This window comes from Tamandua tetradactyla, chromosome 6, assembly GCF_023851605.1.
Source record: "Tamandua tetradactyla isolate mTamTet1 chromosome 6, mTamTet1.pri, whole genome shotgun sequence".
Lineage (NCBI taxonomy): Eukaryota > Metazoa > Chordata > Mammalia > Pilosa > Myrmecophagidae > Tamandua > Tamandua tetradactyla.
Window position 1 is genome coordinate 69,064,120 of NC_135332.1, and position 24,443 is coordinate 69,088,562.

The window sequence follows — 24,443 nt, forward strand, 5'->3', positions numbered from 1 at the left end:
CATCATCCATTGTATGTCTTCACATAAATTCTGCATCATAGTCAAACTACGACTTTAGGAAAAAATTAGGATTTTTCCAAAGGCACTGTATTAGCTAGGGTTCTCTAGAGAAACAGAATCAGCAGGAAATATCCGTAGATATAAAATTTATAAAAGTGACTCATGTAACTGTGGGAATGCAGAGTCCAAAATCCTTTGGGCAGGCTGTGAAGCTGACGATTCCGATGGAGGATTTGGATGAACTCCACAGGAGAGGCTGGCCGGCCAAAGCAGGAAGAGAGCCTGTCTCTTCTGAATTCTCCTTAAAAGCCTTCCAGGGATTAGATTAAACACCACGCATTGCAGAAGACCCTCCCCTTGGCTGATTACAAGTGGAATCAGCTATGGATGCAACCAACGTGATCATGATTTAATCCTATGAAATGTCCTCATTGCAACAGACAGGCCAGCACTTGCCCAACCAGACAAACCACCTGGCCAAGTTGACACATGAACCTGACCATGACATGACTCTTTTTCTACTTTGTTTTTGCTCAAACTACCCCAACCACCACATGTCCAGAACACCTGTCCCCTTCTCTCTCTGTATCATTTAAGGCAAAGCCCCTAACCCACCCCCCTGTGATTCCTGCCCTGTCAGCCTCTTAGAAACAGTTGATCTTTATTAGTAGCAGATTCCATATTTGGAAATTCACACACTTGCTAACATTTATTCATAACTCCCAAATCAATGCTTGAGACACATTTGTGGGTCATTATTCCCAAATTGTTGGCAAAAAATGTGAGTGACCTGATGCACAGCTTCCCCAGCTAAGGTTGACCAAAGTGATGCTCTGTCTTCTTTCAGCAATTATACTATAAGCAGGTGTCTTCTTTACAGTTTATTTAGTGTCCCTTTTTTTTTTTTTTTACATTTTTGTGATTTTGCTGTCCAAAATGGTCCCTAAGTGTGGTGCCGAAGTGCTGTCTCGTGTTCCTAAGCACAAGCAGGACTGATGTATGTTAGATTAGCTTCACCCAGGGAGGAGTTAGTTCAATGTTAATGAATCAATGACATGTGTTTAATAAGATGCCTTTGGACAGAAATTCATGTAAAACAAGGTTGCGTGTTGATCGGTTGATGGAAATGATGTGACCCAAGTCTCTCAGGAACCCACCCTTGTATTTCCCCCCAGGACCTACTGTTCACTGTTCACTAATTCAGTGTTTGCTGAACTTTATAAACTGCTGCAAGTAATGTAGATCAAATGTGATATGTTCTTTCTTTCCTGCCTATTCACGTTACCCATATAAAATGACAAGAATAATACAAACCATCTTTGTATGTCCTCTAGTGCTTTGATTCTATCTCTTTATGCCCTTCACGTATTCCAGAAGCCTAGTAAATAGGAGAATTAAGGTTTGGACGCAAACAGAAGGCTTCCCAAGGCAAGAGATGGGTACATTTCTATCAATACGATCCTTTAATAAGTGACTATATTGGCCCTCAGTTTGAGTGCTGAGGCCATCTTTAATCAGGGGAATCAGACCCGCTCTTGGCCAAGGGGTCCCTAGCAGAAGCCGACCAGCCGGAGGGTGTTGGGGAAGGTTTTGCGCATGCCCATGCATTTCTCCTGGTCGATGTACAGGGAGTTGGCTTTGACGGCCAGGTCGTGCTCCAGTGTAGCTTTGGTGTGGACCAGCGACTGCAGGGTGTCCTCGGCATCCCTCAGGCGCTGCTGCAGGGTCTGCAGGGTGTCGTCCACCTCGTACACCTCGTTAACAAGGCTGCAAGGAGGACCCGGAACCAGGTTAGGATAGCAGAGGCCACACGCCCGCAGCTTGTTACTTAGAGGAATTAGGGGCATGTTGTGTGTTGTTGGCCCAGGAACGCCCCAGCAGAGCACAGGGTCTACCCACCCAAGGACTACTTCCGATACAAAGGAGGCAACCACTGTGCATGGTTCCAGCATCAGCTCGCAGGCCGTATCTGCCTGGACCACTCCTCCCAACTGAGTCCTATAAAACCCACCGGCAAACAGAGCATGCTCCTGGGGAAACAACAAATTAGGTATATTTATACACATATATGGATAGTAAATATACCTATCGTAAAAGAAATAGGGAAGACTCTTAAACAATTGATAAATGTTCAAGTAGTAAAAATGGGAGAGAAAAAACCAAGCTGGACTCCCGTATATTCATTCTGTCATTGAAAACTGCTTTTCTTCTGAAGTAAGTAGTTGGGAAGAGGGGACAGTAAACTTTTTTCAGTGGCTAAATGTCAAACTGGGGAGGGGGAAGGTGCAGCTAACAAGGCAGTCCCTGAATAACAACCCACTCCCCACTCCCCGCATTGTCTCAAGATAATGCCCCGATGTCCCAGAATGAACATATTTGTAATTGTCACAAACTTAATAGAACATAACAATGACAATGCACGAAATTGGCTACACAAACTGCGAAACAAATCATAAGCCTAACTGTACAATGATGAGAAGCCTTACAAGTTTTTCATTAAGACAGAAAGGAAAAATGGCATCATTTCATGAAAAAACATTTCCATCCCAGATGATTCTAATCAATATTTTTTCATTTGCATTTCCTTGATTATTAGTCAATTTTTCTTAAAAGTCTGTTGGTCATTTTATATCCTCTGTGAATTGTGCCCTCTCTGTCATTTTGCTCATTTGTGTACTGAGGTGTTATTATTCATGTAATTTATATGTAAAGAACTCTTCAAATATTAGGTATATTGATTTTGGGGGTCTATTTTGCTTATGGCAAATAGTTCCCCTCCTTTTTTGTGTGCCTTTTAATTTTGTTCATGATGATTTTGTTATATGTAAAATTTCAATTTTTAGTAAGCCAAATCTTTCTCTCTTTTCCTTTCTGATTTCTTTCTTGTGTTTACATTTAGAAAGTCTTTCTCTTCCAGAAGCACAATGAAGTGAGGGTTCCCTGTATCCGCTGATTCGTGCATCAAATAACATCCAAGGGAATGGACCATGAGGTCCCTGAAGAGAAAGACTAGGGAACAGGTTATAAGAAGGCAACTACAGTAATAATATACGTGACTATTTTATCACAGCCATACTATTCTAAGTGCTTTACATGACTCACATAACTGAACCCTCCTAACACCACTATGAAGTTAGTACTGCAGTCATCCCCATTTTACAGAAAAGGAAACTGAGGGTCACAGAGTTTAGGCAACTAACCTTACAATTTTGCATGGGGCTATGTGCACATCTGCTGTTTGCCTGACTCCTGTCACTTGGAAACACAAACTCCAAATTCATCACATTTTAACCAGTGGCCCAAAGCTAAAGTTTTCTTTACTTTGGGGTTCATCGATCAGCAGCCTCAGTGTATGTGCAATCAATTAAAATATACAGTAATACAAAGAGAACAGCGACAATGATCAGGGATGTGGGTGTTCAAGAGATGGAAAAGGATTTCACAAATATAGAAAATAGCCAGCCCACATTAAAACAATTATTCTGAGGTGATTTTGTGACTTCACCAAACTTCACATCTGACAAATGAATGTTAGAGGTCATCAAATCCAACTTCCCTGTTTGACAGACAAAGAAACTGAGCCCTTGGGGTCGACAAGCTGCCCTCTCTGCAGGCCCACAACCCACATGGGGTTATACGCCCAGCTCAGGTATCCAGGAAGCCAAGAAGGAAATAAGCACCCTCAGTGGCCACAACAGAGAATTCGCCCTCATTTCCTGTGCCCACCCTCAGTTCTCTGTGATAAGAGAAAAGGCCAAAAGCAGAGACCCTGGAAGGTCGGCCTCCGTGTACCAGACTCGATGCTCCCTGGGGTTGGACCTTTTCCTTTCTATGGGCAATGCCCACTGCTCAGGGCTGCCAGTGATATAAGAGACACCCGGTCCAATTAGGATTTTAGATAAACCATGAATCATTTTATAGGGTAACTATGTCCCAGATCTTGCATAGAATGCTTACAAAAATATACTGAACAAAAATATTTATACTTAAAAATCATTCACTGTTTATCTGAAATCCAGATTACACTGGCTATCTTATTTTTTAACTTGCAAAATCTGCATACCAGGTACAAAGTGGGCGCTGCAAAACTTTGTAAGATGGCATACAAAGCAGTATCTTCTTCTACTCCAAACCCCTTATGCATTCCTTTTTCTAAAAAACAAACTCTAAACATACAATGTAAGGGTGATTCAAAAACCCAGGACATTAAATGCTACATGTGGCACAGTCACTGTTTTGCTAATGTACCTTGTGACAAATACAGCAAAATGCTAATATTAGTTGTCCCCGGACAGCACTCTCGGACAGCACTAAGAAAGAGGATGGGTTTGCACTTTTTATTTTCTGTATTGTCTGAATTTTCTACCATGAACAGAGTCAGATACTATCAGAACCAGAAAGAAAACAATAATTTTCTTTTTTCAAAAAAATACCGTAATTTCAAGAGACTTGAACACTCTGACTCCTAGCAAGTTTATCGGAAGTGTCCAGGAGACCAACGCTGTGATGGGGAAAGCCTCTCTGCTCCAAGAGGACAACCGTCAAACAAGCTTTGGGAACTGCCTGGCCAGCTGGACCACACCCTGTCCTTTGGGCGCATCCTCCCAGATGGAGCCACCTACCCATGGCTGACTGGGGCTCAGAGGCAGGCCGAGGTGGAAGATGAAGCAGATACACCCCAGAAGGCCGGCGTTTCCCAACTCGGGCAAAGGTGCCCTTGTCCTTGCAGATGTTGAAACCAGAATCCTTCTCCTTGTCCTTGGCCCCTCTCTCTCCCACAGACCTCCCACATCCCTCAATCTTAAAATCCTGTTTTTCTGTCTCCCAAATAGCCTCATTCCGAGCCACTGCATCCTTTGCTCACTGTTCTCCATCTCACCTTGCAATGTGCTTTTGAAAGACCCCAGGGCTTTTATTCTGGTGGTCCCCTCGACCCAAGCACTCTTAGCCCACTCTCCATCCGGCTCACTTATGCCATCTTCAAATCTCAGGTTGGTACAACTTGGAGAGGTCCCTCTCTCATGCTAGGACCAGGTCACTACCCAATGTGTGTGTCCTCGGAGCACCAATCTTTTTGTAGCATGGAGGATGTCTGCCATTGCCTGATTACTCTGTCTGCTCTTGCAGCCTACAAACCCCACGAAAGTGGCATCCACCTGAGTCTGCCTTGCTCAGGGCTGGTGATAGCCAAGCAAAAATTACTTGTTGGATGAAGACCAACTTCTCTATCCCTGATGAACGAGACAGCCCTGGGAGACAGGGAGCTGCCCCACCGTCCAAGTCCACAGGTTCTCCCAGAATGAAGAATCAGACCCAGCCAAGCAGGAAGGAGCCTCTTGGGACCATGGGGTAAGCAGGGCTTCTATAAGCCACTGCAGCCAACCCAAGAAGGGAGGGTGCTGGGAAAGGCCCCCAAGCTGCCCCCAGAAGCAATAACAAGTGGGGAAAACATGCCCACTCCCTGCAACACCTTTTGTTTTAGAAATTGGACCATTTTCCTACTTTCGGTGGCCTTGCGGGTGAATGAAGGCAAAGTTTCTGCGTTTCTTTTGGTCTGAGGATGATAAACACAAAACCTGAGAACTAATCTTAAAGAGTATTTTCGTGTTATTGAGATCAAGTTGGGTTAACAAGAAAGCTTTTTAAGCAACAAAAAAAATCCCAGGCTATAAGGTATCAGCAGCAAAGGAACAAATCTTTGGGGAGGCTGCCACAGATGGCTGCTTCGGAGATTTATGACAGTGAGTTGTTTATAATCACTCGCCTGTCTCTGTCCCCAGCCCTGCCCTGTCACACTTCCCTGGGCTTCAAAAGGAACCCTGAACCCAAATGGAGGTAATGGAGCAGGATGATATATGAGTCTTTGCTCCTCGCAGCCAAATTCTACTCTTAGTGGAAAATGTATTTGTGAAGGAACTGTTGAAAGCATACATGTTAAAACATCAGTGTTAAAATAAAAAGGAATTAAAGATAAATAAGAGGTGAGCAGTTAAAGAACACGTTTTCCCACATCTGTGTGAACACAGCTCAAGATACTGTACTTGCCTTGACTTTAGATTTTAGAAATATTATTTTTCATCACCATCACCTTAAATTAATCATTTAAAAAAAAACATTGTGTTTTCTTTCAAGGCCACATGTTGCCTCTCAGTTTCCCTCTTCTTGGCAGATTATAGAGAACTATTTTATTGAAGCCACTCATTCTTTGGAAATTACGAAACTAAAAAACAAATACAAATAAAGCAATTGCAGTTTAAAAATAAAAACGTATCACGATTATTTACGTAGAGCAAAGCCTGCTCTTGGTGCGCCGCTAAAGATGCCAAGAATATTTAGAATCACAGTTGAAAGAACCTGTTTAGAAAATACTAATTGAAAGTAAAAATCTGAAACTGAAAACACCAATTTTTCTCAGTTCTCACTCTCCTGGATTTATAATCCTTATTTTTTCTTAAATCCGGGCAGCCCAAGGGTTGTTTTCAGGACCAACAGTTTAATAAGGAAAATAATCCTGTCCCCCCAACAATAATCCTAAATTCCACTGTCCCTAGGACTATATTTTTGGCAAGGATATTTTAACTAGAAATCTTTACTGGAACAGAACTAGCTTTTGTCCTAAAGTCAATAAACGGAGGAAATAGGCATACTGTGAAGTTGCAGGAAGTAAAGGAAAAGCAAATTCTGTTAAACTGTGAAGGGGAAAAGAGTAACGAGCATTCTGCTTCCCCAAGACCGCTGTGAATGCCTTATTGTTTGATAATTCCAAAGTCACCTCGACCACTACTCAAAACACTTGGAAAAAGCAACCCTGTGTTTTTGCCTGATGGCAATCTGAATGATTTATATATTTCCATTTCAACTTTTAACGATTGCCAACACTTTCGGGGAATGAGACTTAGAGCTCGGCTTCTCCTAAAGATGTTTGCATGAAGTCACAATTTGTTTCTAGCTGTCAGATTCTTCTGTAGCAAATAAACACCCCGATGTGCTGCAAAGAGTGCACCTAATTTCTGAGTTGGGGGAAGGGGCAACTTATCATAAAGTATGGGTGGTCTCTGGTAGGGGTTCTGTGGAAGCCACTTTGAGAAACCTGGCAGCAGGCCTGCTCTCCTAGACAGCTGCCTGTTCCACTGGGAGAAATGCAGTTTGTCCAAGACTTGAGGCCATCTGCATACATTTGTACATATTCTAAAGCACAACACAAATGTATCCACATAGCAGGTACCTGCTTGGTTAACCTATTTCACCTAGGCAATGAGAAGGTCAACTGAGACCAGGTGCTGCATGGGGCAATGGTAAAGCTTCATGCAATGGCTAGACCAAGGGGCAGAAGCAAATAGTTGCTTCAGTGGAACAAAGCAGATGTTAAAGCAGGCTCAACCTGTGGGTCTCCTTCTTATCACCAGCTGTGACCGGAGCCATGTCACTCAACCCACTTGTGCCTCAGTTTCCTCACTGGTGAAATGACTGAGCTACTGTAAAACACTCAGGAGTAAGACTGGCAAGTGGTAGCAGCTATGACTATTGTTGCTATCATCATCGTCATTATTTTTATTATCATCCTCCTCGCTGGCCTCAGAATGATCTCCCTTTCCTTCCCCTCCAGGAAATTCACTGCCTCAACCCACCACTTGTTTCTTTGGTAGAGTTCAAAGTAGTTTTATCCTTAGGATAAGTCTTTCATGATGACAAGGGGGTGCTTCCACGGATGCAAGGAGAAGACAAGGCTGGAGGCATCCCACCATTACACCAGAAAGGACTTTAAAATTCAAGTCCTGCCCCTGTGTTCTCCCCATTGCTATAAATTGGATTAACTTCTTCAAGGAACCTTTCATGACCTAAGAATAGCAAGATAAAATCCAGAAAGAGAAGGCAGACCTTTGTGTTTTGAAAAGTTGGAAATGAAGCCAAAGTGGGAGGCGGGGGGTGCAGGAGGGGATGAAATCTTGGCTGGTTTCTCATAATCACCTCCTAAAAGAAATCTTCAAAGTTAAAATAACAATAATAAAATCCATCTACGAGTGTTCAGTAGATAAACTGTGGAGGCAGAGGCCTCCCTTCATGTACACGTGAGAGCCGTGCTTGATGAAGACCAGATGTTTTCCACCTCTCCTGGGAACAGAACAAGCTGAAATGAGCCAGAGGAAGGTGTCAGAGGTTTGTGGGGATCGTAAGAATGGTTTTAACAGCGAAAGCAGATATTAAGAGCCAAAAAAGGGCATGGAGAGCAAACAGGAGGTTAGGGAGTCAGTGGAATTGGTACCACAGGTCCCTTTTCTGATGAGATGCCAGACCTGAGAAATATAGGTAAATCCATGGACTCTGCCTTGTGTAAAAAAGGTGTTCTGGTGAAACTTCAGAGACTCCAGAGAAGTGCAAAGAAGCCCAAATACCAACCTGAGACCCATGAATGATGCCAGATATTTCTTGACACCTTTAAAGAAGGCTCAAATGCCATGAGCATTCCCGTGCCCCCCTGCCCTTATGACTAGTGTGCTGGTGGAAACAGCATCCGTCAAGAGCCCAGAACCATCCAGGCTGGCAACTGGTGCCTCTGCAAGACCCGCGCTCTCCCCTCCTTTCTTCCCACCTTACCGCAACTGGGCCATGTCTCGGCAAAGCTCTATGTTGGGTCTCCTTGTGCGCTCATCTAGTCTGGTCTGAGCCACTTTCAGGAAGGCAGACTTGTCCCTGATGGCCTTCTTGATGGACTCGATGGTCATTTCGGTCTGGAAAATCTCCTGCAAGGTCTGTGATGAAGAGAAGCAAATGTCTGAGGTGTCGCTGCTATCCCCTCGTCACCTACTTCTCCCACCTGCCTATCAGTGTGGGCGCCCTCTCTGAGGAGGAAGTCAATTTGTTGAGAGCCTTGTTCCTTCCCAGCCCTGTCCCCAGTACCAGAGCTGGCTTGTACCCGCAATGGACAACTGGGTGTGGACATCTGCTCTCCACTCCATGTTGGGTGTACTTACACCAAAGAAATTGGCCACTGCTACAAACCAGGGCTTTTGTTCCATAGAGCTGGTTGTTAGATAAATACAATACTCACTATATTTATCAGGCAAGCATTGTTTATACCTTCATATTGTTAATCATTTTTCAGGAGCTTTGTACAAGCACCTCTGATCTACAATACAAAAGCTTCTTAGGAACAAACACTACATTTTATACTTCTCTCTACCTTTTAGTATAGAGTACATTGTCTTGCTCAGTATATATTTGTTGCTCAGAGTTAGAGACGGTGATAGTCAAAGAAGGCATGATAGGAGGGAATGCTAATTTAGTGTAGACTAGGACAACACTGTACCTTCAGGTGGACCTTACAGCGGCATAGCCAACCATGTAAGGTGTTTAAAACAAAAATGATAAACTATGTACAGCACAATACACAGAAATACCCACAGCTCAGGACTGACACTAAGGAAGAGCTCTTTGTTTATCTTGAAGCATTGCATTCTAACTTCATTTGATTGTCATTATCAAACTACTATCATTAGCACACTTAAAACATGAGAAACTCTTTGAAACTACCAGTTTCCTGTCTTTGGTTTTGCATTCCAGAAAAAAAAGGGCCTGAAATAGTTTAACAGAAAACATTCCTACCATGTGTTCTAATAATAAATTCACTTCCTAGTCACATATGGTGACTTGTTAAACTTTAACAATAACATTTTTGTTTCTATTAAATACTAAGAACCCTTTATTACATAGTGCATTCTTTGTGTTCCAAAAACCAACCTATTCCAATTTTATTTTGACACCTGGAGACATGGCTACAATCAATGGTACATTTTATACTGTTTTTAACTTTTCTTACTCTGAATAACCAGTAGGTCATGTAATTCAGTGTGTCTCTTTGGAGGGGTGAGAGATCTGTGTGGCCCCAAAGTAGCTTGCTCTGTCCGCATCAGCTAAAGGGTGTACTACCAGCAATGGATTTACCTTTGCTAAATGAATCTGAATCTTATTTTTAGCATCTGCAGTCTCCGCAATGCGATTGGTGAAAGACAAGTTCACTTTGTTGAACTGATTCCACATTTCGTTGGCAGTCACAACCAAGAGGTTTTGAATGTCGTCTCTCAGCTTGGCAGAGGTTGCTCGTTCACTCTGAGAGCGGAGAATATTGTCATCGGTAAATTTGGCCCAGGACTCAGGCACTGAGATACTGAAAAAAATAAGGAAGTGGAACCTGTTAATGGTGACAATGAGGAAACTGACCTCAACAATCTGTAGGCAACCATTTGTCCTACAACAGAGAAAACTCCAAATCGCCAACCATATTTTTTTATGGCATAAAATGTAAACATCTCAGCAAAGTTTATTTTAAACTTTTCTTAGTTGATTCTTATTTTGCTGCTCACCAATTTCTCTATATCCAAAGTATAAACTAAGTCCTCTATTAGTTTGGGCATAAAAGTTTAATGTTGGGTTTGGGGATGCAGGTCTATTAAAAACATGTGATGTCAGCTTGATAAGCATAAGAAAAAGTATTCAGTCTCATGAGTCATCAAACAAATGCTAATGCAAACAACCACATACTGAGAATCCCTTATCAGAAGAGTAAATATTAAGGAGGATGATAATTTTCAATCCTGGTGAGTTTGTTCAGAAAAAGATACTCTTGTAGACTTTGAATATGAATGTTGAATTGACACAGGCACACGGGAGGATAGAAAGACTCCATAAACCAAGAGCCTTTAAAATGCGTATAATCCAGAAATTCCACCTCTAGGAATTATTTTAAGGAAATTTCAGTAATATTTATGCCAATCCCCCCAAAATTAGAAACAAATGTTCAAACAAGTAAGGTACAGGTTAAATAAGTTTTAGTCCATTTAAAAAAAAAAAAGTGATCTATACAGCATGCAAAGTTCTGTTTAAAATAATATTTCTTTCTTTTAATGCAATTTTCCTTGATATATATTCATATACCATACAATCTTTCCGAAGTATATAATCAATGGATCATAGTAACATCATAATGTTACTAGGCATTCATCACCACATAAAAGAATATTTTGGGTGGGCCACGGTGGCTCAGTAGGTAAGAGTGCTTGCCTGCCATGCCCAAGGACCCGGGTTTGATTCCCGGTGCCTGCCCATGTAAAAAAAACAAAAAAAAAGAATATTTTTATGGGTAATATTTTTTTATATGTTGCTAAGTGAAAAATCAAAGACGCTACACAAACAATCTATGTGGAATGCCATTATTGAAAATACAAATCTCTATCTGTTTGCATGGAAAAATATTAGAAAGACTTGGGGTAAATAGTTAACACTGGTATCTCTAGGCTCTGAGGTGATATTGTTTGCTTGTTGGTATAATAGGATATTAAATGAGACTCATTACAATTGAATAGGGGCATTAGCTCAGGCACAATGATCCAAAATACCACAGATGCTCCAGACTCCCACACTCTAAAGGGAACCATCTCTTGGAAGAGAGATGAGGCTAACCTAGGTTATCACTAAGGAGCCATAAAAAATGATGAAGAATTCATGCTGAAGTGTAAGAGGGCATTTATGGAGGGTTAAGTGGTTCGACTTCTGTCCAAGGAAGACAGAAGGATGTGTCCCTCTCACCTCAAGCCGAGTGAGGGGCATCACATGGGGACCACTTAGAACACACTGTTGCTTCTGATTCATACCTGGAGAATATAAAAGTTGGTCACTGTGGGCCCTTCTCATGGCCAAGCCAGGTAGGCAGCTCTGAGAGTGAGTAGCCCCACAAAAGAGAATCCTCTTGGGGGACCATTTTAGAAGGTGGGGGCTGCTGTGAGTGGTTACCTGGGGGCAATACTGAGGTGTTGACTGGGAAGGAGCACAAGGGAACCTGTGTGTGCTGGTTTGAAAAGATGTATGTACCCTAGAAAAGCCATGTTTTAATCCTAATCCCATTTTGTAAAGGCAGCATTTCTTCTAATCCTTATTCAGTATTGTAGGTTTGAAACCGTAATTAGATCATCTCCCTGGAGATGTGATTTAATCAAAGTGGCTGTTAAACTGTATTAGCTGGAGGCGTGTCTCCACCCATTTGGGTGGGTCTTCATTAGTTTCTGAAGTCCTATAAAAGAGGAAATATTTTGGAGAGTGGGAGTGATTTAGAGACAGCAGAGCAGAACGATGTAGGCACAAGAAGCAGAGTCCACCAGCCAGTGACCTATGGAGATGAAGAAGGAAAACACCTCCCAGGGAGCTTCATGAAACAGGAAGCCAGGAGAAGAAGCTAGCAGATGATGCCATGTTCGCCATGTGCCCTTCCAGATGAGAGAGAAGCCTTGACTGTTCGCCATGTGCCTTCACACTTGAGAGAGAAACCCTGACCTTCATAGACCTTCATGAACCAAGATATCTTTCCCTGGATGCCTTAGATTGGACATTTCTATAGACTTGTTTTAATTGGGACATTTTCTTGGTCTTAGAACTGTAAACTAGCAACTCATTAAATTCTCCTTTTTAAAAGTCATTCTGTTTCTGGCTATTCTTGCATTCAGGTAGCTAGCAAACTAGAACACTGTGGGGTGTTTAAAAATATTCTGTATCTAGACTGTGGTGGTAGTTGTACAAGCATGAGTTTTCCAAAATGCGTGAGAATGTGTACTTACACTAAATGTATTTTATATGTGAATTTCACCTTGGGGAAGTTGATTTTTTAAAAAAGGTGGGGGAGGGTGAAGTGGCCAGAAAAGATCATGAAACCTGCCTATGATTGCATCTGAGGGCAAGCAAAAAAAGCATTGTTAACAAGCAGTGGCAAGAAATTAGGCTGCTTTTCAACCTGTACCCTATGGGGTCCAGCCCATTCAATAAACTGGCAAAATACGTTTGTCTTTATGTTTCACTGTGTATTCCAGATTTTTCTGCATCAAGCAGTCATTATTTTCATAGTTAGAAAAATAAATACTCTTCTAAGAAAGAATGCAGGATGTAGAAAGTGCAGGCTTACCGAAGACTTGTTGAGAGAAGTGTGCTGTCTCTTACCCTTCAACATCTGACCACATTTTCCCTTTTAACCTGTGTCCCAGTTTGCAGAGCTGCTACAACTAACACCATAATAGGTGAGCCTAGGTAACAAGAATCTGTCGTCTCACAGTTGACACATGCAATGTCTGCAAGACCACGCTTTCTCCTGGAGTTGGTACGAGTGTGGGTGATGGTGGTTTTCCGTCACGTGACATTCTCTCGCTCCTCTCTGGCTTCTAGTTCTGGCTTCTATTGGTGTCTGCCCTTTCTATCTAACTCTGAATTTCCTTTCTTTCTAAGGTCTCCAGTCCTACAGGTGAAGGCCCACCCTGACTCAGGTCAGCCTCATCTAAATAGGATTCTTGAGGATCCTATTCACAGAAGAGGCCACACCATTAACTATTACTGTCTTCAAAGCACCTGTTTACGAATGGGTTCTCACTCTCAGAAATAGGTTAAGATTTGGCGGTGCCTTTCGTGGGGACACGATTCGATGCCCAACAAGCTGTAAACTGAAAGGCAGAGGAATGAATTGGATGGAAGCAATCATAAAACCACAAAATCACAAAAGCTGTGGGGCTGACTTACGTTGCATCGACCTTCTCCACTCCTCTGAAGAAGCTGACACCGTCTGAAGTGTTTCGCAGATGGTGGCATTTGTCATCGATCCGGTAAGCAGCCTGCTTATCACTTAGGTCCTTCTCCAGCTCGTGCTGGGAGCCTCTGTTGGCTCTGTAAAATGGAGAGGGGGAAGCCTTAAGCTTTAATGCTTAGTTGACAGTTTGATACTAGAAAGTATAATCACCCTTCTGTGTTGAGGCCCCCTCATTTCTGCTCTCTTGATCGCTCCTTCATCCAAAGCCCAATTTCTCAATGGAAATGAGCTTCTCTGGAGATGCCAACGCACGTAAGTAATTAGACCCCTTACTCCTGCCCCCTCTCATCTTCCTCTCCTTGTGGTAATGTGGGATGGGGAGAAGAGGTACAGAGCACCAGGAAGGAATCAGGGATTCTGAGCTTCTGGGTCTGAGACCTTAATTTCTCAACACACAGACTGTTTTAGAGAGGACGCTGGTTTAAAGTAATCTGTCTACCTCTACACCTTCCCTTCCTTCTTGTTTTCCTGCTTCTACATCCTAACCTCTTCCTACCATTCTTTGAGTATAATTCCCCAAGAAATTGAGGCATGTACAGCCGAGCCTCCTTCCATCCATGCGGGGTAAGCTCAGTTTGTCACCATGCCAGGAAGAGCTGAGAGGTTTTCCAGGAGGGTCAAAATTAACTTCCAGGGCAGGAGCTAGAGAGTGCTTGGAAACAGAATGAGGGATCAGTGGTCCACACTGCCACCCTGTTGGGAAGGAAGAGTATTTAGTGTGCTCTAAGATGCATGAGGCTCCCTGCTGTGCCCAGGCGAGAGGAGGCCCAAGAACCTGCTACCAAAGAGAAAGGCCTGGGGAGCAAGAATGGGTGCAAGGTGAGCCACTCGTTATGGAACAACCTACAACGATTAATTATTAAGCACCTACTGAGTGCCCGGCACTGTTTTAAGAGCCTGGGATGCATCATTATACAAAACAACCATCTCTAGCCCAAAGGAACTTGCATTCTACTAGGAGGAGGCAGACAGTACACAGAATGAATAAGCAACTTATACAGTTTGTTAGAAAGACAATGCAAAAAAACAGGGCAGAGGGAAAGGGGACCAGGAGTATGGATCATAGAGAAGCTGTGATTTTAAATAGGATAGTCAGGGTAAGCCTCCTGAAGGAGGTGACATTTGAGCAAAGAAGGGGTTGGGGAGAACAGATCATACAGGGTGTTCTTGGCCGCTGTAAGGATTCTTGTTTTACTCCAAGTAAAATGGGGGCTCCTTCAGGTTTTAAAGCAGTGACATGATCTGACACACAGTTTAAATGGGTCACTCCAATGTTGGGTTGAGAACAGACCATAGGGCACAGAGAGACCCATTGGGAGATCATAGCATTCATCTGAGCAAGAGATGATGGTAGTTTGAACCAAAGGGGTTCAAATTCTGGGTACATTTGAATAATACAACCAAGAGAATCTCCTATAAGATTGCATGTCAGTGAGAAAAGAGAAGAGCTAGAGTTGAGTAACTAGAAGGACAGAGTTTCATTAATTTAAGGTGGGGAAGGCTGTGGGTGGGCAGGCTGTGGAAGATGACAGAAGTTCAACTGATACATCAAGCGTGAGGTGTCCATTAAGCATCCAAGTACAGATACCAAGTAGGTTGCTGGAATTCAGGAGAGCGGTCTAGGCTGGAAATAAAAAGTGGGCAGTCATTAGCAAATTGGTAGTATTTAAAATGCAGGTCAGCTGGTCATTTTTGTATTCCCAGCACCCCAAATCGGTCTAGGAATATAGGAGCCACTCACTAAAGATTGCACTGAGTTGAATGAACCAATTCCAGCTGCAGCTTCCTTCTAACTTAGCTAACTTAGCTTATGGGCGAGTCACTTGTCCTCTCAGAGCTATTTTTTTTTCTGTAAATTGAAATGAGGGTAGCAGAATGTGAGTGATCTGCATTCTGTAAAGTCTGAGGAAGGTACAAAGGATGGAAGATTGAAAAGCTATCTCTCCTGCTACTTCTGTGTTCAGTCTCTGTCCTCAGGTTATTAGATTGAGCTCTTGTATAGACTTGACCAGGAGGAGGCTGTCATTAGAGGTTCTTTCTGCTTTGCCTTCTAGGACCAAGTTGTCCCACAGGCTGCATCTCCAGGCTCCTTTGGAGGGTGCTCGAGGCAGCAACCCCACGGATAGGAAGATGGATGGCTGCCGTGTTGCTGCAGCTTAGTGAGAGTTCATTGTCAGTTGAGTTTCAAACTAGCTTGAGTTTCAAAACTCTCCATTGGTCCTTCCAAAATGAGTGGAGTTGAAACAGCCTCCTCCTGTCACCTTCCCTGGACAGAGCCAGGCAGTCACAGTTAGAGATCCCAGAGCCCACCCGTCCTGGAGAAGCCACTTCCACACCAGTGCATAGGCAGAGACAGAAGTTTCTCCGAAGGACTGCAATGAGGCCAGAAACAGGGCACTCTGTGAGGGGGACGGAGATGGAGGTGCAGCTGCTCCAAGGGGGAACGAGAAGAGCAAAGAACCCAAAATAAGGGCATTAGGTTTTAGATTATAAAAGAGAATGAATTAGGAACTGATCAGAAGGAAACAGAGCAGAAACAGCTCTAGCACACAAAGCTAAGTGTTCACGCAATTCCTAGGGAGCAGAAACCAGAAATTACTATTCGGATTGAACTGCTTTATATTTACAGTTTTTAAAGTAAACATTACAGTTAAGCAAACCAAGGATGGCCAGTCATTCTTAATGAATCTTTTGCCTGTCCCCATACGTTCTGAATTAAACAAAAGAAAAAAAAAAGAAAAATCCTTCCAAGCACAGCCTCTTGGAAGACTTTTTATAAGCATTGATCCTGATAGGTAGAGTTAGCAAACTGAGAAAGCAGTGCTGACATTTTATAATGCGATTTCTTTGGGTATAACACCCAAATGTTGTCCTTGACAACACCAGCATTAGCATAATCATCTTTTCTTTTGTGTGACATATTTGTCACCACTTCTTTCCATGGCCATAAGCAACTGAACAGTGCAGTGATCTTTCTATTAATGTTAAGTAACAGCTTATTTAGCCAATACTTTTCTATGCTGACAGTTGCTATCTTCCTTAAGACTTCCCCCAATTATTATTCTTTAACCCAATGCTTATTCAATACCTACTATTGCCATGATAGTCAGAGCACTTGAGGGATTTGTATCTTGGTGGAGAGTAGGATGGGCAAATGACTATGGTGCGATGGGATGAGATGAATTTTGCAATAGCATAATCAGGGTATGAAGGTGAGTGAGTCTGAGCGCTGCTGAGTCAGGGGAGGCTGAGTTTTTGAGGAGGTTTGCAAAAGAAGCACACAAGTGAGCCATGATTCATTTCTTTTTCAATTGCCCTTCCCTGAAATGCACATTACTGACTGTTAGGATTGAACATACACAAGACATCAGACTCTTATTAAAAAATGAAAAGTCTCTGGAGTTAAATGACATCTTGGCCAAACTCCAAGCCCCTTCCGTAGCATCTCAAAATTATTTCTTTAAATAAAAATTTAAAATGAATTTATGCAAGGACTCATCTTAACCATTGGATAAGAACATTGTGTGTGTGTGTGTGTGCATCCTTATAAAAGCTAAGAGAAGTCTGAATGGCATACACAAAGGATATCATTTAATGATAGATTTTAAATTGCATAGACAGAAAAAGCTCTTACGCAAGTTGGGCAATAGCCTTATCCAAATGTAGCTTCATTCTTTCTTGACAACATAGAATAACATCAACTTCCTAGTCAATTAAAGAAAGAAAATAGCCATATTAATGTTTTCACCATTAAAGACAACATTCAAACACTAATGATACATCCACAAGGGAAAAACTTCGTCTCCGGAAAAATTGTAAAGTAAAAAAAGAAACCGATTTTACATCCACTTATTTATATATATGTCCTCATGGTATGGCAATTTAACAATGTGACTGAGAGTCACCCTTTACTGGGATGGAGGGAAATTATATATGGAAAATTTTTGATGTCATTAAAAATGTAGGGTTTTTTCTTTCTATGTTGGGACCTTAAAGAAACCAATACCAAGAAAAAAATCTGGTGATGCGCAAGTTTGAATTTAAATGCATGGCTTCTTCTACAGTACTACTCTTCTGAGACAAAGAAAATCATGGAAGCAAAAAGAACAGCCAAAAGGGCTTCCCTCTGGCAGTGTTTATGACCTCAGACAGACTTAGGTCTTTGGTCCATATATGCAGGCTGACTTTTCCATGGCCAGTTCAGTTAAGCTCTCACCACTGTCCCCATTGTGTGCTGCAGCCCAGCTCCGTGACAGGTGCAAACACCTGTCTAGCTATGTCCCCATATTTGACCACATACATAGCATTTGGATGTTGTCAGGAATATATATACACATATATACAAACATGTTGTATCTGAGTTTTTAAATAGCATTTATTTCCCTCTGGAGCTCATAGAAATCTGGGGAAATCAAAATAACACTAAGAAAAGAACACAAAGCACACGTAATAGCTCGTTTTTTAAAGCAAAAAGTGATCATAATGTATGTACTATTTGTGGCCTGCTTTTTTCATTTTGCCTAGACATTTTCCCACAACAGTAAAACCAGCTACGATGAACAACCTCAATGAAATATTTTGGCACTGCCAAAGAAGGTGTATTTTTTTTCCCAGCGGTTTTGACACATACAGCCAAAATGTCCTTCAGAAAAGTAGTGAGAAGGCGGCAGAGTAGGAAGCTCCAGGAATCAGTCCCTCCACTGAACAGCTATTAAACAGGCAGGGACTTTCTGCATTAACTATTTTGAAATTCTGGAGTCCAGAAAATGCTGTGCAACATCCAAGGAGGAGCAAGAGGGAGAGGCTGGTAAATTGCAGAAAATATGCAGCGTGCTACTCTCTCTGCAGAGAAGATGCTGTCACCTGCCCTTACTCTCATGGCAGGCAGCAGTGGGGTCCAGCCCCTGGAATAGATTGCTGGTGCCCAGAGAGGGACACTGAAACCTAGGGGGAGGGGAGGCATGCAGCCCAATCACTCAACACTGCCCTTGACCAGCTACTTTTGCTCGCTGGGGCCCAGCACTGAGGGTGCCCATTGTTCCATCCCACTCCAGACAGAGGCAGCAGAGCAGACATAAAGATGTTACCCAGATTATCGACAGCCCCTTCCAATGTGAAAAAGTTAGAATGGACAAGGCCCAAATACCCTTAAAGAGTAGGAGAAAGATCAAAGGTGATGGTGGAGTTAGGCAGAGAACGTAGGGTTTAACAAACGAACATGATGGCTGAATCATTATATTGATATCTCTTTTAGTCTCCAGTATCTTAGAGCAGCTAGAAGTAAAAACTTAAAATTGTGGAATTGTAACCCATACTAAACTCTGAAATCTGTTCTACAACTAACTGAGGTACTGTGCTTTGAAATATATTGCTTTTTTGTATATATGTTTTCACAAAAAAGAAAAAAAAAGGAAGCATGTAATAGAGAAGGTAGGATTTAACAAATGAATATGACTGTTGAATCAATATATCGATATTTCTTTTGGTCTCCAGTGTCTTGGAGTAGCTAGCAGAAAAAATGAAAAATTATGGACTCATAACCCACACCAAACTTTAAAATCTGTTGTATAACTACTTGTTAAAATGTACTTGGATATTTAACGCTTTTTGTATATTTGTTATTCTTCACAATTTAAAAAAAAAAAACTGATCCAAAAAAAAAGAGACGTTATGCTTTCTTGGAGATGCAGAAGACAGTAAGACAGTTGAAGGACTGCATTGGCCAGGCAGGTGCTGAATCAAGAAAATGCAGCTTTGAGGAGCCTTGGAAGAAGCTCCTGGCACACTTCCTGACACCTACCTTTCCCATTCTCCATAGCAGTTTGGGACCAGCAAGTGCTCCTTTTGTGGGCCACTGGCCTTGTTCTGGCTGAGAAAGACTGACTTGGGACGCCCCTCTCCAGTAAGCATCCTCCCCCAGAATTTGCCATCCAGGCAAAAACAGCTTGAAACAAGGAAAACAGCCTAAGAAACAATTGAGGTGGGTCGCCTGGGGCCAAGGTTTACCCACTTGGCTGCAGTGGAACACCTGGGAAAAGGTAAATATTTACATTCAAAGCAAAAGTAACCAAAAAAACCCAAAAACTTTTGTGAATCAAAGGACTTTATCATAAAAGTAAATGGACAGCCTACCCAATGGGAGAAAATATTTGGAAACAACATATTTGAAAAGGGTTTAATATCCAGAATATATAAAGAAACAACAATGAAAAGACAACCCAGTGTATAAATAAGCAAAAGACTGGGGTAGACATTTCTCCAAAGAAGATATAGAAATGCCCAAAAAGCACATGAAAAGGTGCTTGACATCATTCGCCGTTAGTGAAACGCAAATCAAAAACACAATGAGATACCATTTGATACCTGCTTAAATGGCTACTGTTAAAAAAAAAACAAACAGAAAATGACAAATGTTGGAGAGGATCTAGAAAAACAGGAACACTTATTCACTGCTGGCAGGAATGTAAAATGGTGTAGCCACTGTAGAAGACAGTTTGATAGTTCCTCAGAAAGATAAATAAGAAATTACCATGTGACTCAGCTATCCTACATCTAGGTATATACCCAAAAGAATTGAGAGCAGGGACTTAAACAGATATATGCGCACTGGATGTTTATACCAGCATTACTCATGAATGCCAAAAAATGGGAGCAACCCAAATTTCCATCAACACAATGTGGTACATCCACACAATGGAATATTATTCAGCCGTAAAAAAATGACACCATGGATGAACCTTGAAGACTCACATTGCGTGAAATAAGACAGGCACACAAGGACAAATTTTGTATAATCTCACTGATATGAAATAATTAGATTAAGCAAACTCATAAAGTTGGAATCTCAAATATAGGTTACCTGGGGACAGGATGGGTGATTTTGTGTGTGTATGTGTTTGTTTAAGAATAGGGAGTTGAGGCTTAAACTGTAAAGAGTTTCTATTTGGGATGATGGAAAAGTTTTGGTAATGGATGGTGGTGATGGCAGCATAATACTGTCTGTGCATGTAATTAATAGCACGGAATTATATACTTTAATGAGTAAAAGGGGATATTAGAACAAAAATTAAAAACAAAAATCTATGTAATGTTACAACACAAACAGTAAACTCTAAACCATGAACTACAGTTACTGCAACAATTATAAAAATGTGCTTTCACCAATTGTAATAAATGTACCATACCAGCGCAAGGTGTTACCAGTGGGGAGGGTGGTATATGGGAGCCTTGTATTTCATGCATGATTTTTCTGTCAACTCACAACTTCTCTAGGAGTAATAGCAATAAAAAGTAGTGCCATTAACAATAATGAATGAGGGTGCCATTTTCTCACTCACACCCTAAGTATTCATTAACACTCCTTGTCTTGTCATCTGTCAATGTGACAGGCCCCTTCAAAGCAGTAACCCTGTTTGCATTTGCATATTACTGTTAGGGTGTGTACTTCCATATATTTTTTAATCATGTGGCATTCTTCTTTTGTGAACTGCCTGTTCATGTGCTTGCCCATTTTTTTCTGTTGTGTATTTTTTTCTTAGTAATTTATATGTATTCTATATACATAATAGCAATTCTCCTCCGTCATGTGTGTTGTATATGTTTCTTTTAGTTTTATTACCAGTTTGACCTTTGCCTGTATATTTTGTGCATGGCATTTTGGATCAATAGATATTTATAGTTCCTCTGAATCAAATCTATCAATGGTTTCTGCCTTTGTTATTTTGCTCATAAAGACTTTGTCCACACCAAAATTAATGATTATTCAGCTATAGAGCCTTCTTATTATCATTTAATTGCTTAACATAAAAAACAGTATGGCTAGAGTTTATTTAGGTGATACCCCTAATGTCTGATTTTTTGATACTCTGAATTAGGAGAATAAATGAAAACCTAAAGTGCCATCACATATTCTCCCAAGGTTCTCCCTGCCTGAAAGTTAGCAAAGATTTCGCACACATCCTGACAGCAGGTTGGGCATCACTGGTAGTTTTCAGTCTTGTCAAATGTTCATCTTTTTTCTATGCTTCTCCCCCTACTTTTTTTATTTTGGTACTTTGGTGAGTTTTGGGCAAAGAAGACGTGGAATACTGCTTATAAAACAACAAAGAAAATCCAAAATCCTCCTGTGTATATAACACTGTGTGTAGATACTGCCAGAGTGGGAATTCCTGGCACTTTTACTGGAACGGAAAAAAAAAGTTACATTTAATGAGACTCTTAGTGTTTAAAAAAATCCTTCAAAATACTTAATTTTTGGTATGTGAATTTAAATAACGTCAGATGGTGAATGTCAGATGTTTGGGGGCAGAAGGGTTCATGGGAACAGGGAAAGCAAAAAACCAAAGACCTTTGGTCAATCAAATTCATGAGAAAATGTTTCATTGCACCCACAGTGTGTAGTGTGTTGTTTGGTTTTCACAAATAAGCCGTGAAGGCTACCAATTTTCTTCACTAATGCTAAGATTTTCTAAAACCTGAGGTCCGTTTTGTTGTAAATGAAAGATAGGCTAATATCCTTACCTCAAGTAAGCGAAACATGCAGGATACGGTGGCTATTTGAATCAATTGGTCTTAACTAAGGCACCCCTCAATGGATGACCCATTCCTTTCTTTGCAGATCCAGTTGCTTTTAGGTAAAGTGGCCCTCCAACTGACTGAAAAAGCCTGAACCTCTCAAACAGTGGAAAGTCATCCCAGCTGTTTATTAAAATTATCTGGGGAATATTTTCAAAATGCCAGTGCTTGGGCCCCAGTCCAGATTTGCATCAGACTCTCCAGGGATGGGTCCCAGGCAGTGATTCTTTTCTAATTCACAGCTGGGTTTGAGAACCAGTACTAAAACTACAGGGACACTAACAGTTGTCCAGATTCGAGACATCTCTTGGAAATACCATGGTGTGTTGGGGTGTGGGCACACTGAGAGGTGAAGCTGTTAAAAGGGACTTATAATTGATTTCAGGCAGTGCAGCTCTGGATTGGTGTGAACAAGAGACCGAGGGAGAACTGCTGGTTGGTTCCTAGCTGTTTAGGATGACAAAGTCAAAGACAGTAATTTTAAGACTTTCAAAACTCACCAGGGGCTGGGAGAAAAGAAACAGCAGATTACAGAACCCTCGTGGAGAAGCTGTTTCATGAGGACATCCCAGGCCTAATCACTTGGCCCCAGCAGCAGGAAGCGTGGATTTTACAGAGTAGAATTACGCAACCTTTCTGCAGGGGCTAAAGCTTTCCTGAGCATACTATTGCAAAACTCAGATTTCTCTCAGAGGACCAGATAGGTAGAAGAAAGGTAAAAGCCAATAAAATACTTCTGTTTCCCATCCTCCATGTGATGAAAAAAATTAATGCAACGTTAAAAGGGACCATTGACAACTTGTGGGAATAAAGAGCTCTGATGACCAGGTTACCAGCTCCTCTTACTTGGTGTCTCACCAAGGACTCACTGGGTCTTACCAATCAAACAAAGGCAAAGAGGGAGGGCCTACCAAGTTGGTTCAGTGAGGAAAGACATATTTGGGACAGAAAGCATCCATGCTGAGAAGTTAAGTGGGAGCTACCAATGGAAGGCCTTAGTGGATTTGCTCCTGAAGGAATTAGGGAGCTGAAGAAGAGCTTTAAGCAGAAGGAAGAAAGTGGATCCAAGTGAAACTGGGGGATGGGAAAATGGTAATGGATTTCAAGTTAACCAGCAGTGCAGTGAGAAAGGAAGAATTAGAACAATCAGGGGATGGATGAAAGAGAAGAGAAAGGGGCAAAAAAGCAAATCAGAGGAGCAATGTACGAGAGCTAGAAATAGATACAGGGTGTGGAGGAGAAGCTGGTCTTGGTCAGAGCCAAACCAGGGTGACTAGAGAATGCTGATATCATCAATGGAAAGGGGAACACAGAAGAGTGCCGGTCATCAGGATAGCAGACAGCTCGCTTTTAGGATCACGATTGTGCCCCAGAAATGAATTACCAAAATAAAAATGTCTGTCAGGAAGTTAGAGACACAGAACTCATGTTTCACAGAGACTGGGAAGGGCCTCAGATAGGTGACGGCTGAAATCTCAGGAATGGCGGGCATGTGGCAGGAGCAAGTTTAGGAAGTGAAGGACAGAGAACTCAACAAAATCACATTTACTTAGTGGAAGGTGAGGGGAGGCTAATAAGAGTATCAGCATAGCACAACAGATAGGATTGCAAACTTCTGGATGGTGATCTGGCTATAAGCAAAAGCTTTCCAAATGTAATTACCCTTGACCCATCAATTCCATTTGCTGAAATGTTTCTAAGGAAATAATCAGAGATACATTCAGTTATCAATCATAACATTTTTACATACATCATTGTTATTAAAGCAGAAAAAAGTAAATAAAAGGAGGAAGACAGGGAAACCATGTACTCAACGAGAGAGGATCTATTTTTTAAAAAATGATAGGACACCGTGAAACACTATGCAGCCATTCAAAAATGTTTTAAAAGAATAATGATATGGGAAAAGTAGCCTAACATAATTTTAAATGAATAAAGCTGGATTCGCTGTTGTATAAAGCATGATTCTAATCTTAAAGACATGTCTATGTGCATTTATCTGAGTTGGGTGGTATCTATACAAGCTCGATTCAAAAAGCAACTGAAACACTCCAAATGTAACAGGGATTTTTCTGCCTAATAGCATTTCAGGTGATTTCAAGCTTTCTTTATCCCTTTTTGTATTTTTCAAACTCTCTCAATAAACATATATTACTTTTATAAGCAAGAAAAGTGTTATCTTTCTAAAAGCTAGAAACATCTGACATAACTCTTTACTTGTAAGTGGCTTTATGTGACATCACTTTTTGTC

The 24,443-nt window shown here is 41.5% G+C and overlaps 1 protein-coding gene across 1 annotated transcript in view; it reads right to left on the reverse strand.

The window, feature by feature from the left end:
• Positions 1–1,416: 1,416 nt before the first annotated feature.
• Positions 1,417–24,443, reverse strand: part of TEKT3 (tektin 3) — a 35,673-nt gene continuing 12,646 nt past the window's right edge. Inside the window, exons 4-8 of the mRNA XM_077166057.1 lie at positions 17,253–17,323; positions 13,552–13,695; positions 9,943–10,165; positions 8,596–8,750; positions 1,417–1,767 (exon numbers count right to left, since the gene is read on the reverse strand). Of these exons, the coding sequence (XP_077022172.1) occupies positions 1,551–1,767; positions 8,596–8,750; positions 9,943–10,165; positions 13,552–13,695; positions 17,253–17,323 (810 nt within the window). The 3' untranslated portion in view covers positions 1,417–1,550. The remainder of the gene's footprint in view (positions 1,768–8,595; positions 8,751–9,942; positions 10,166–13,551; positions 13,696–17,252; positions 17,324–24,443) is intronic.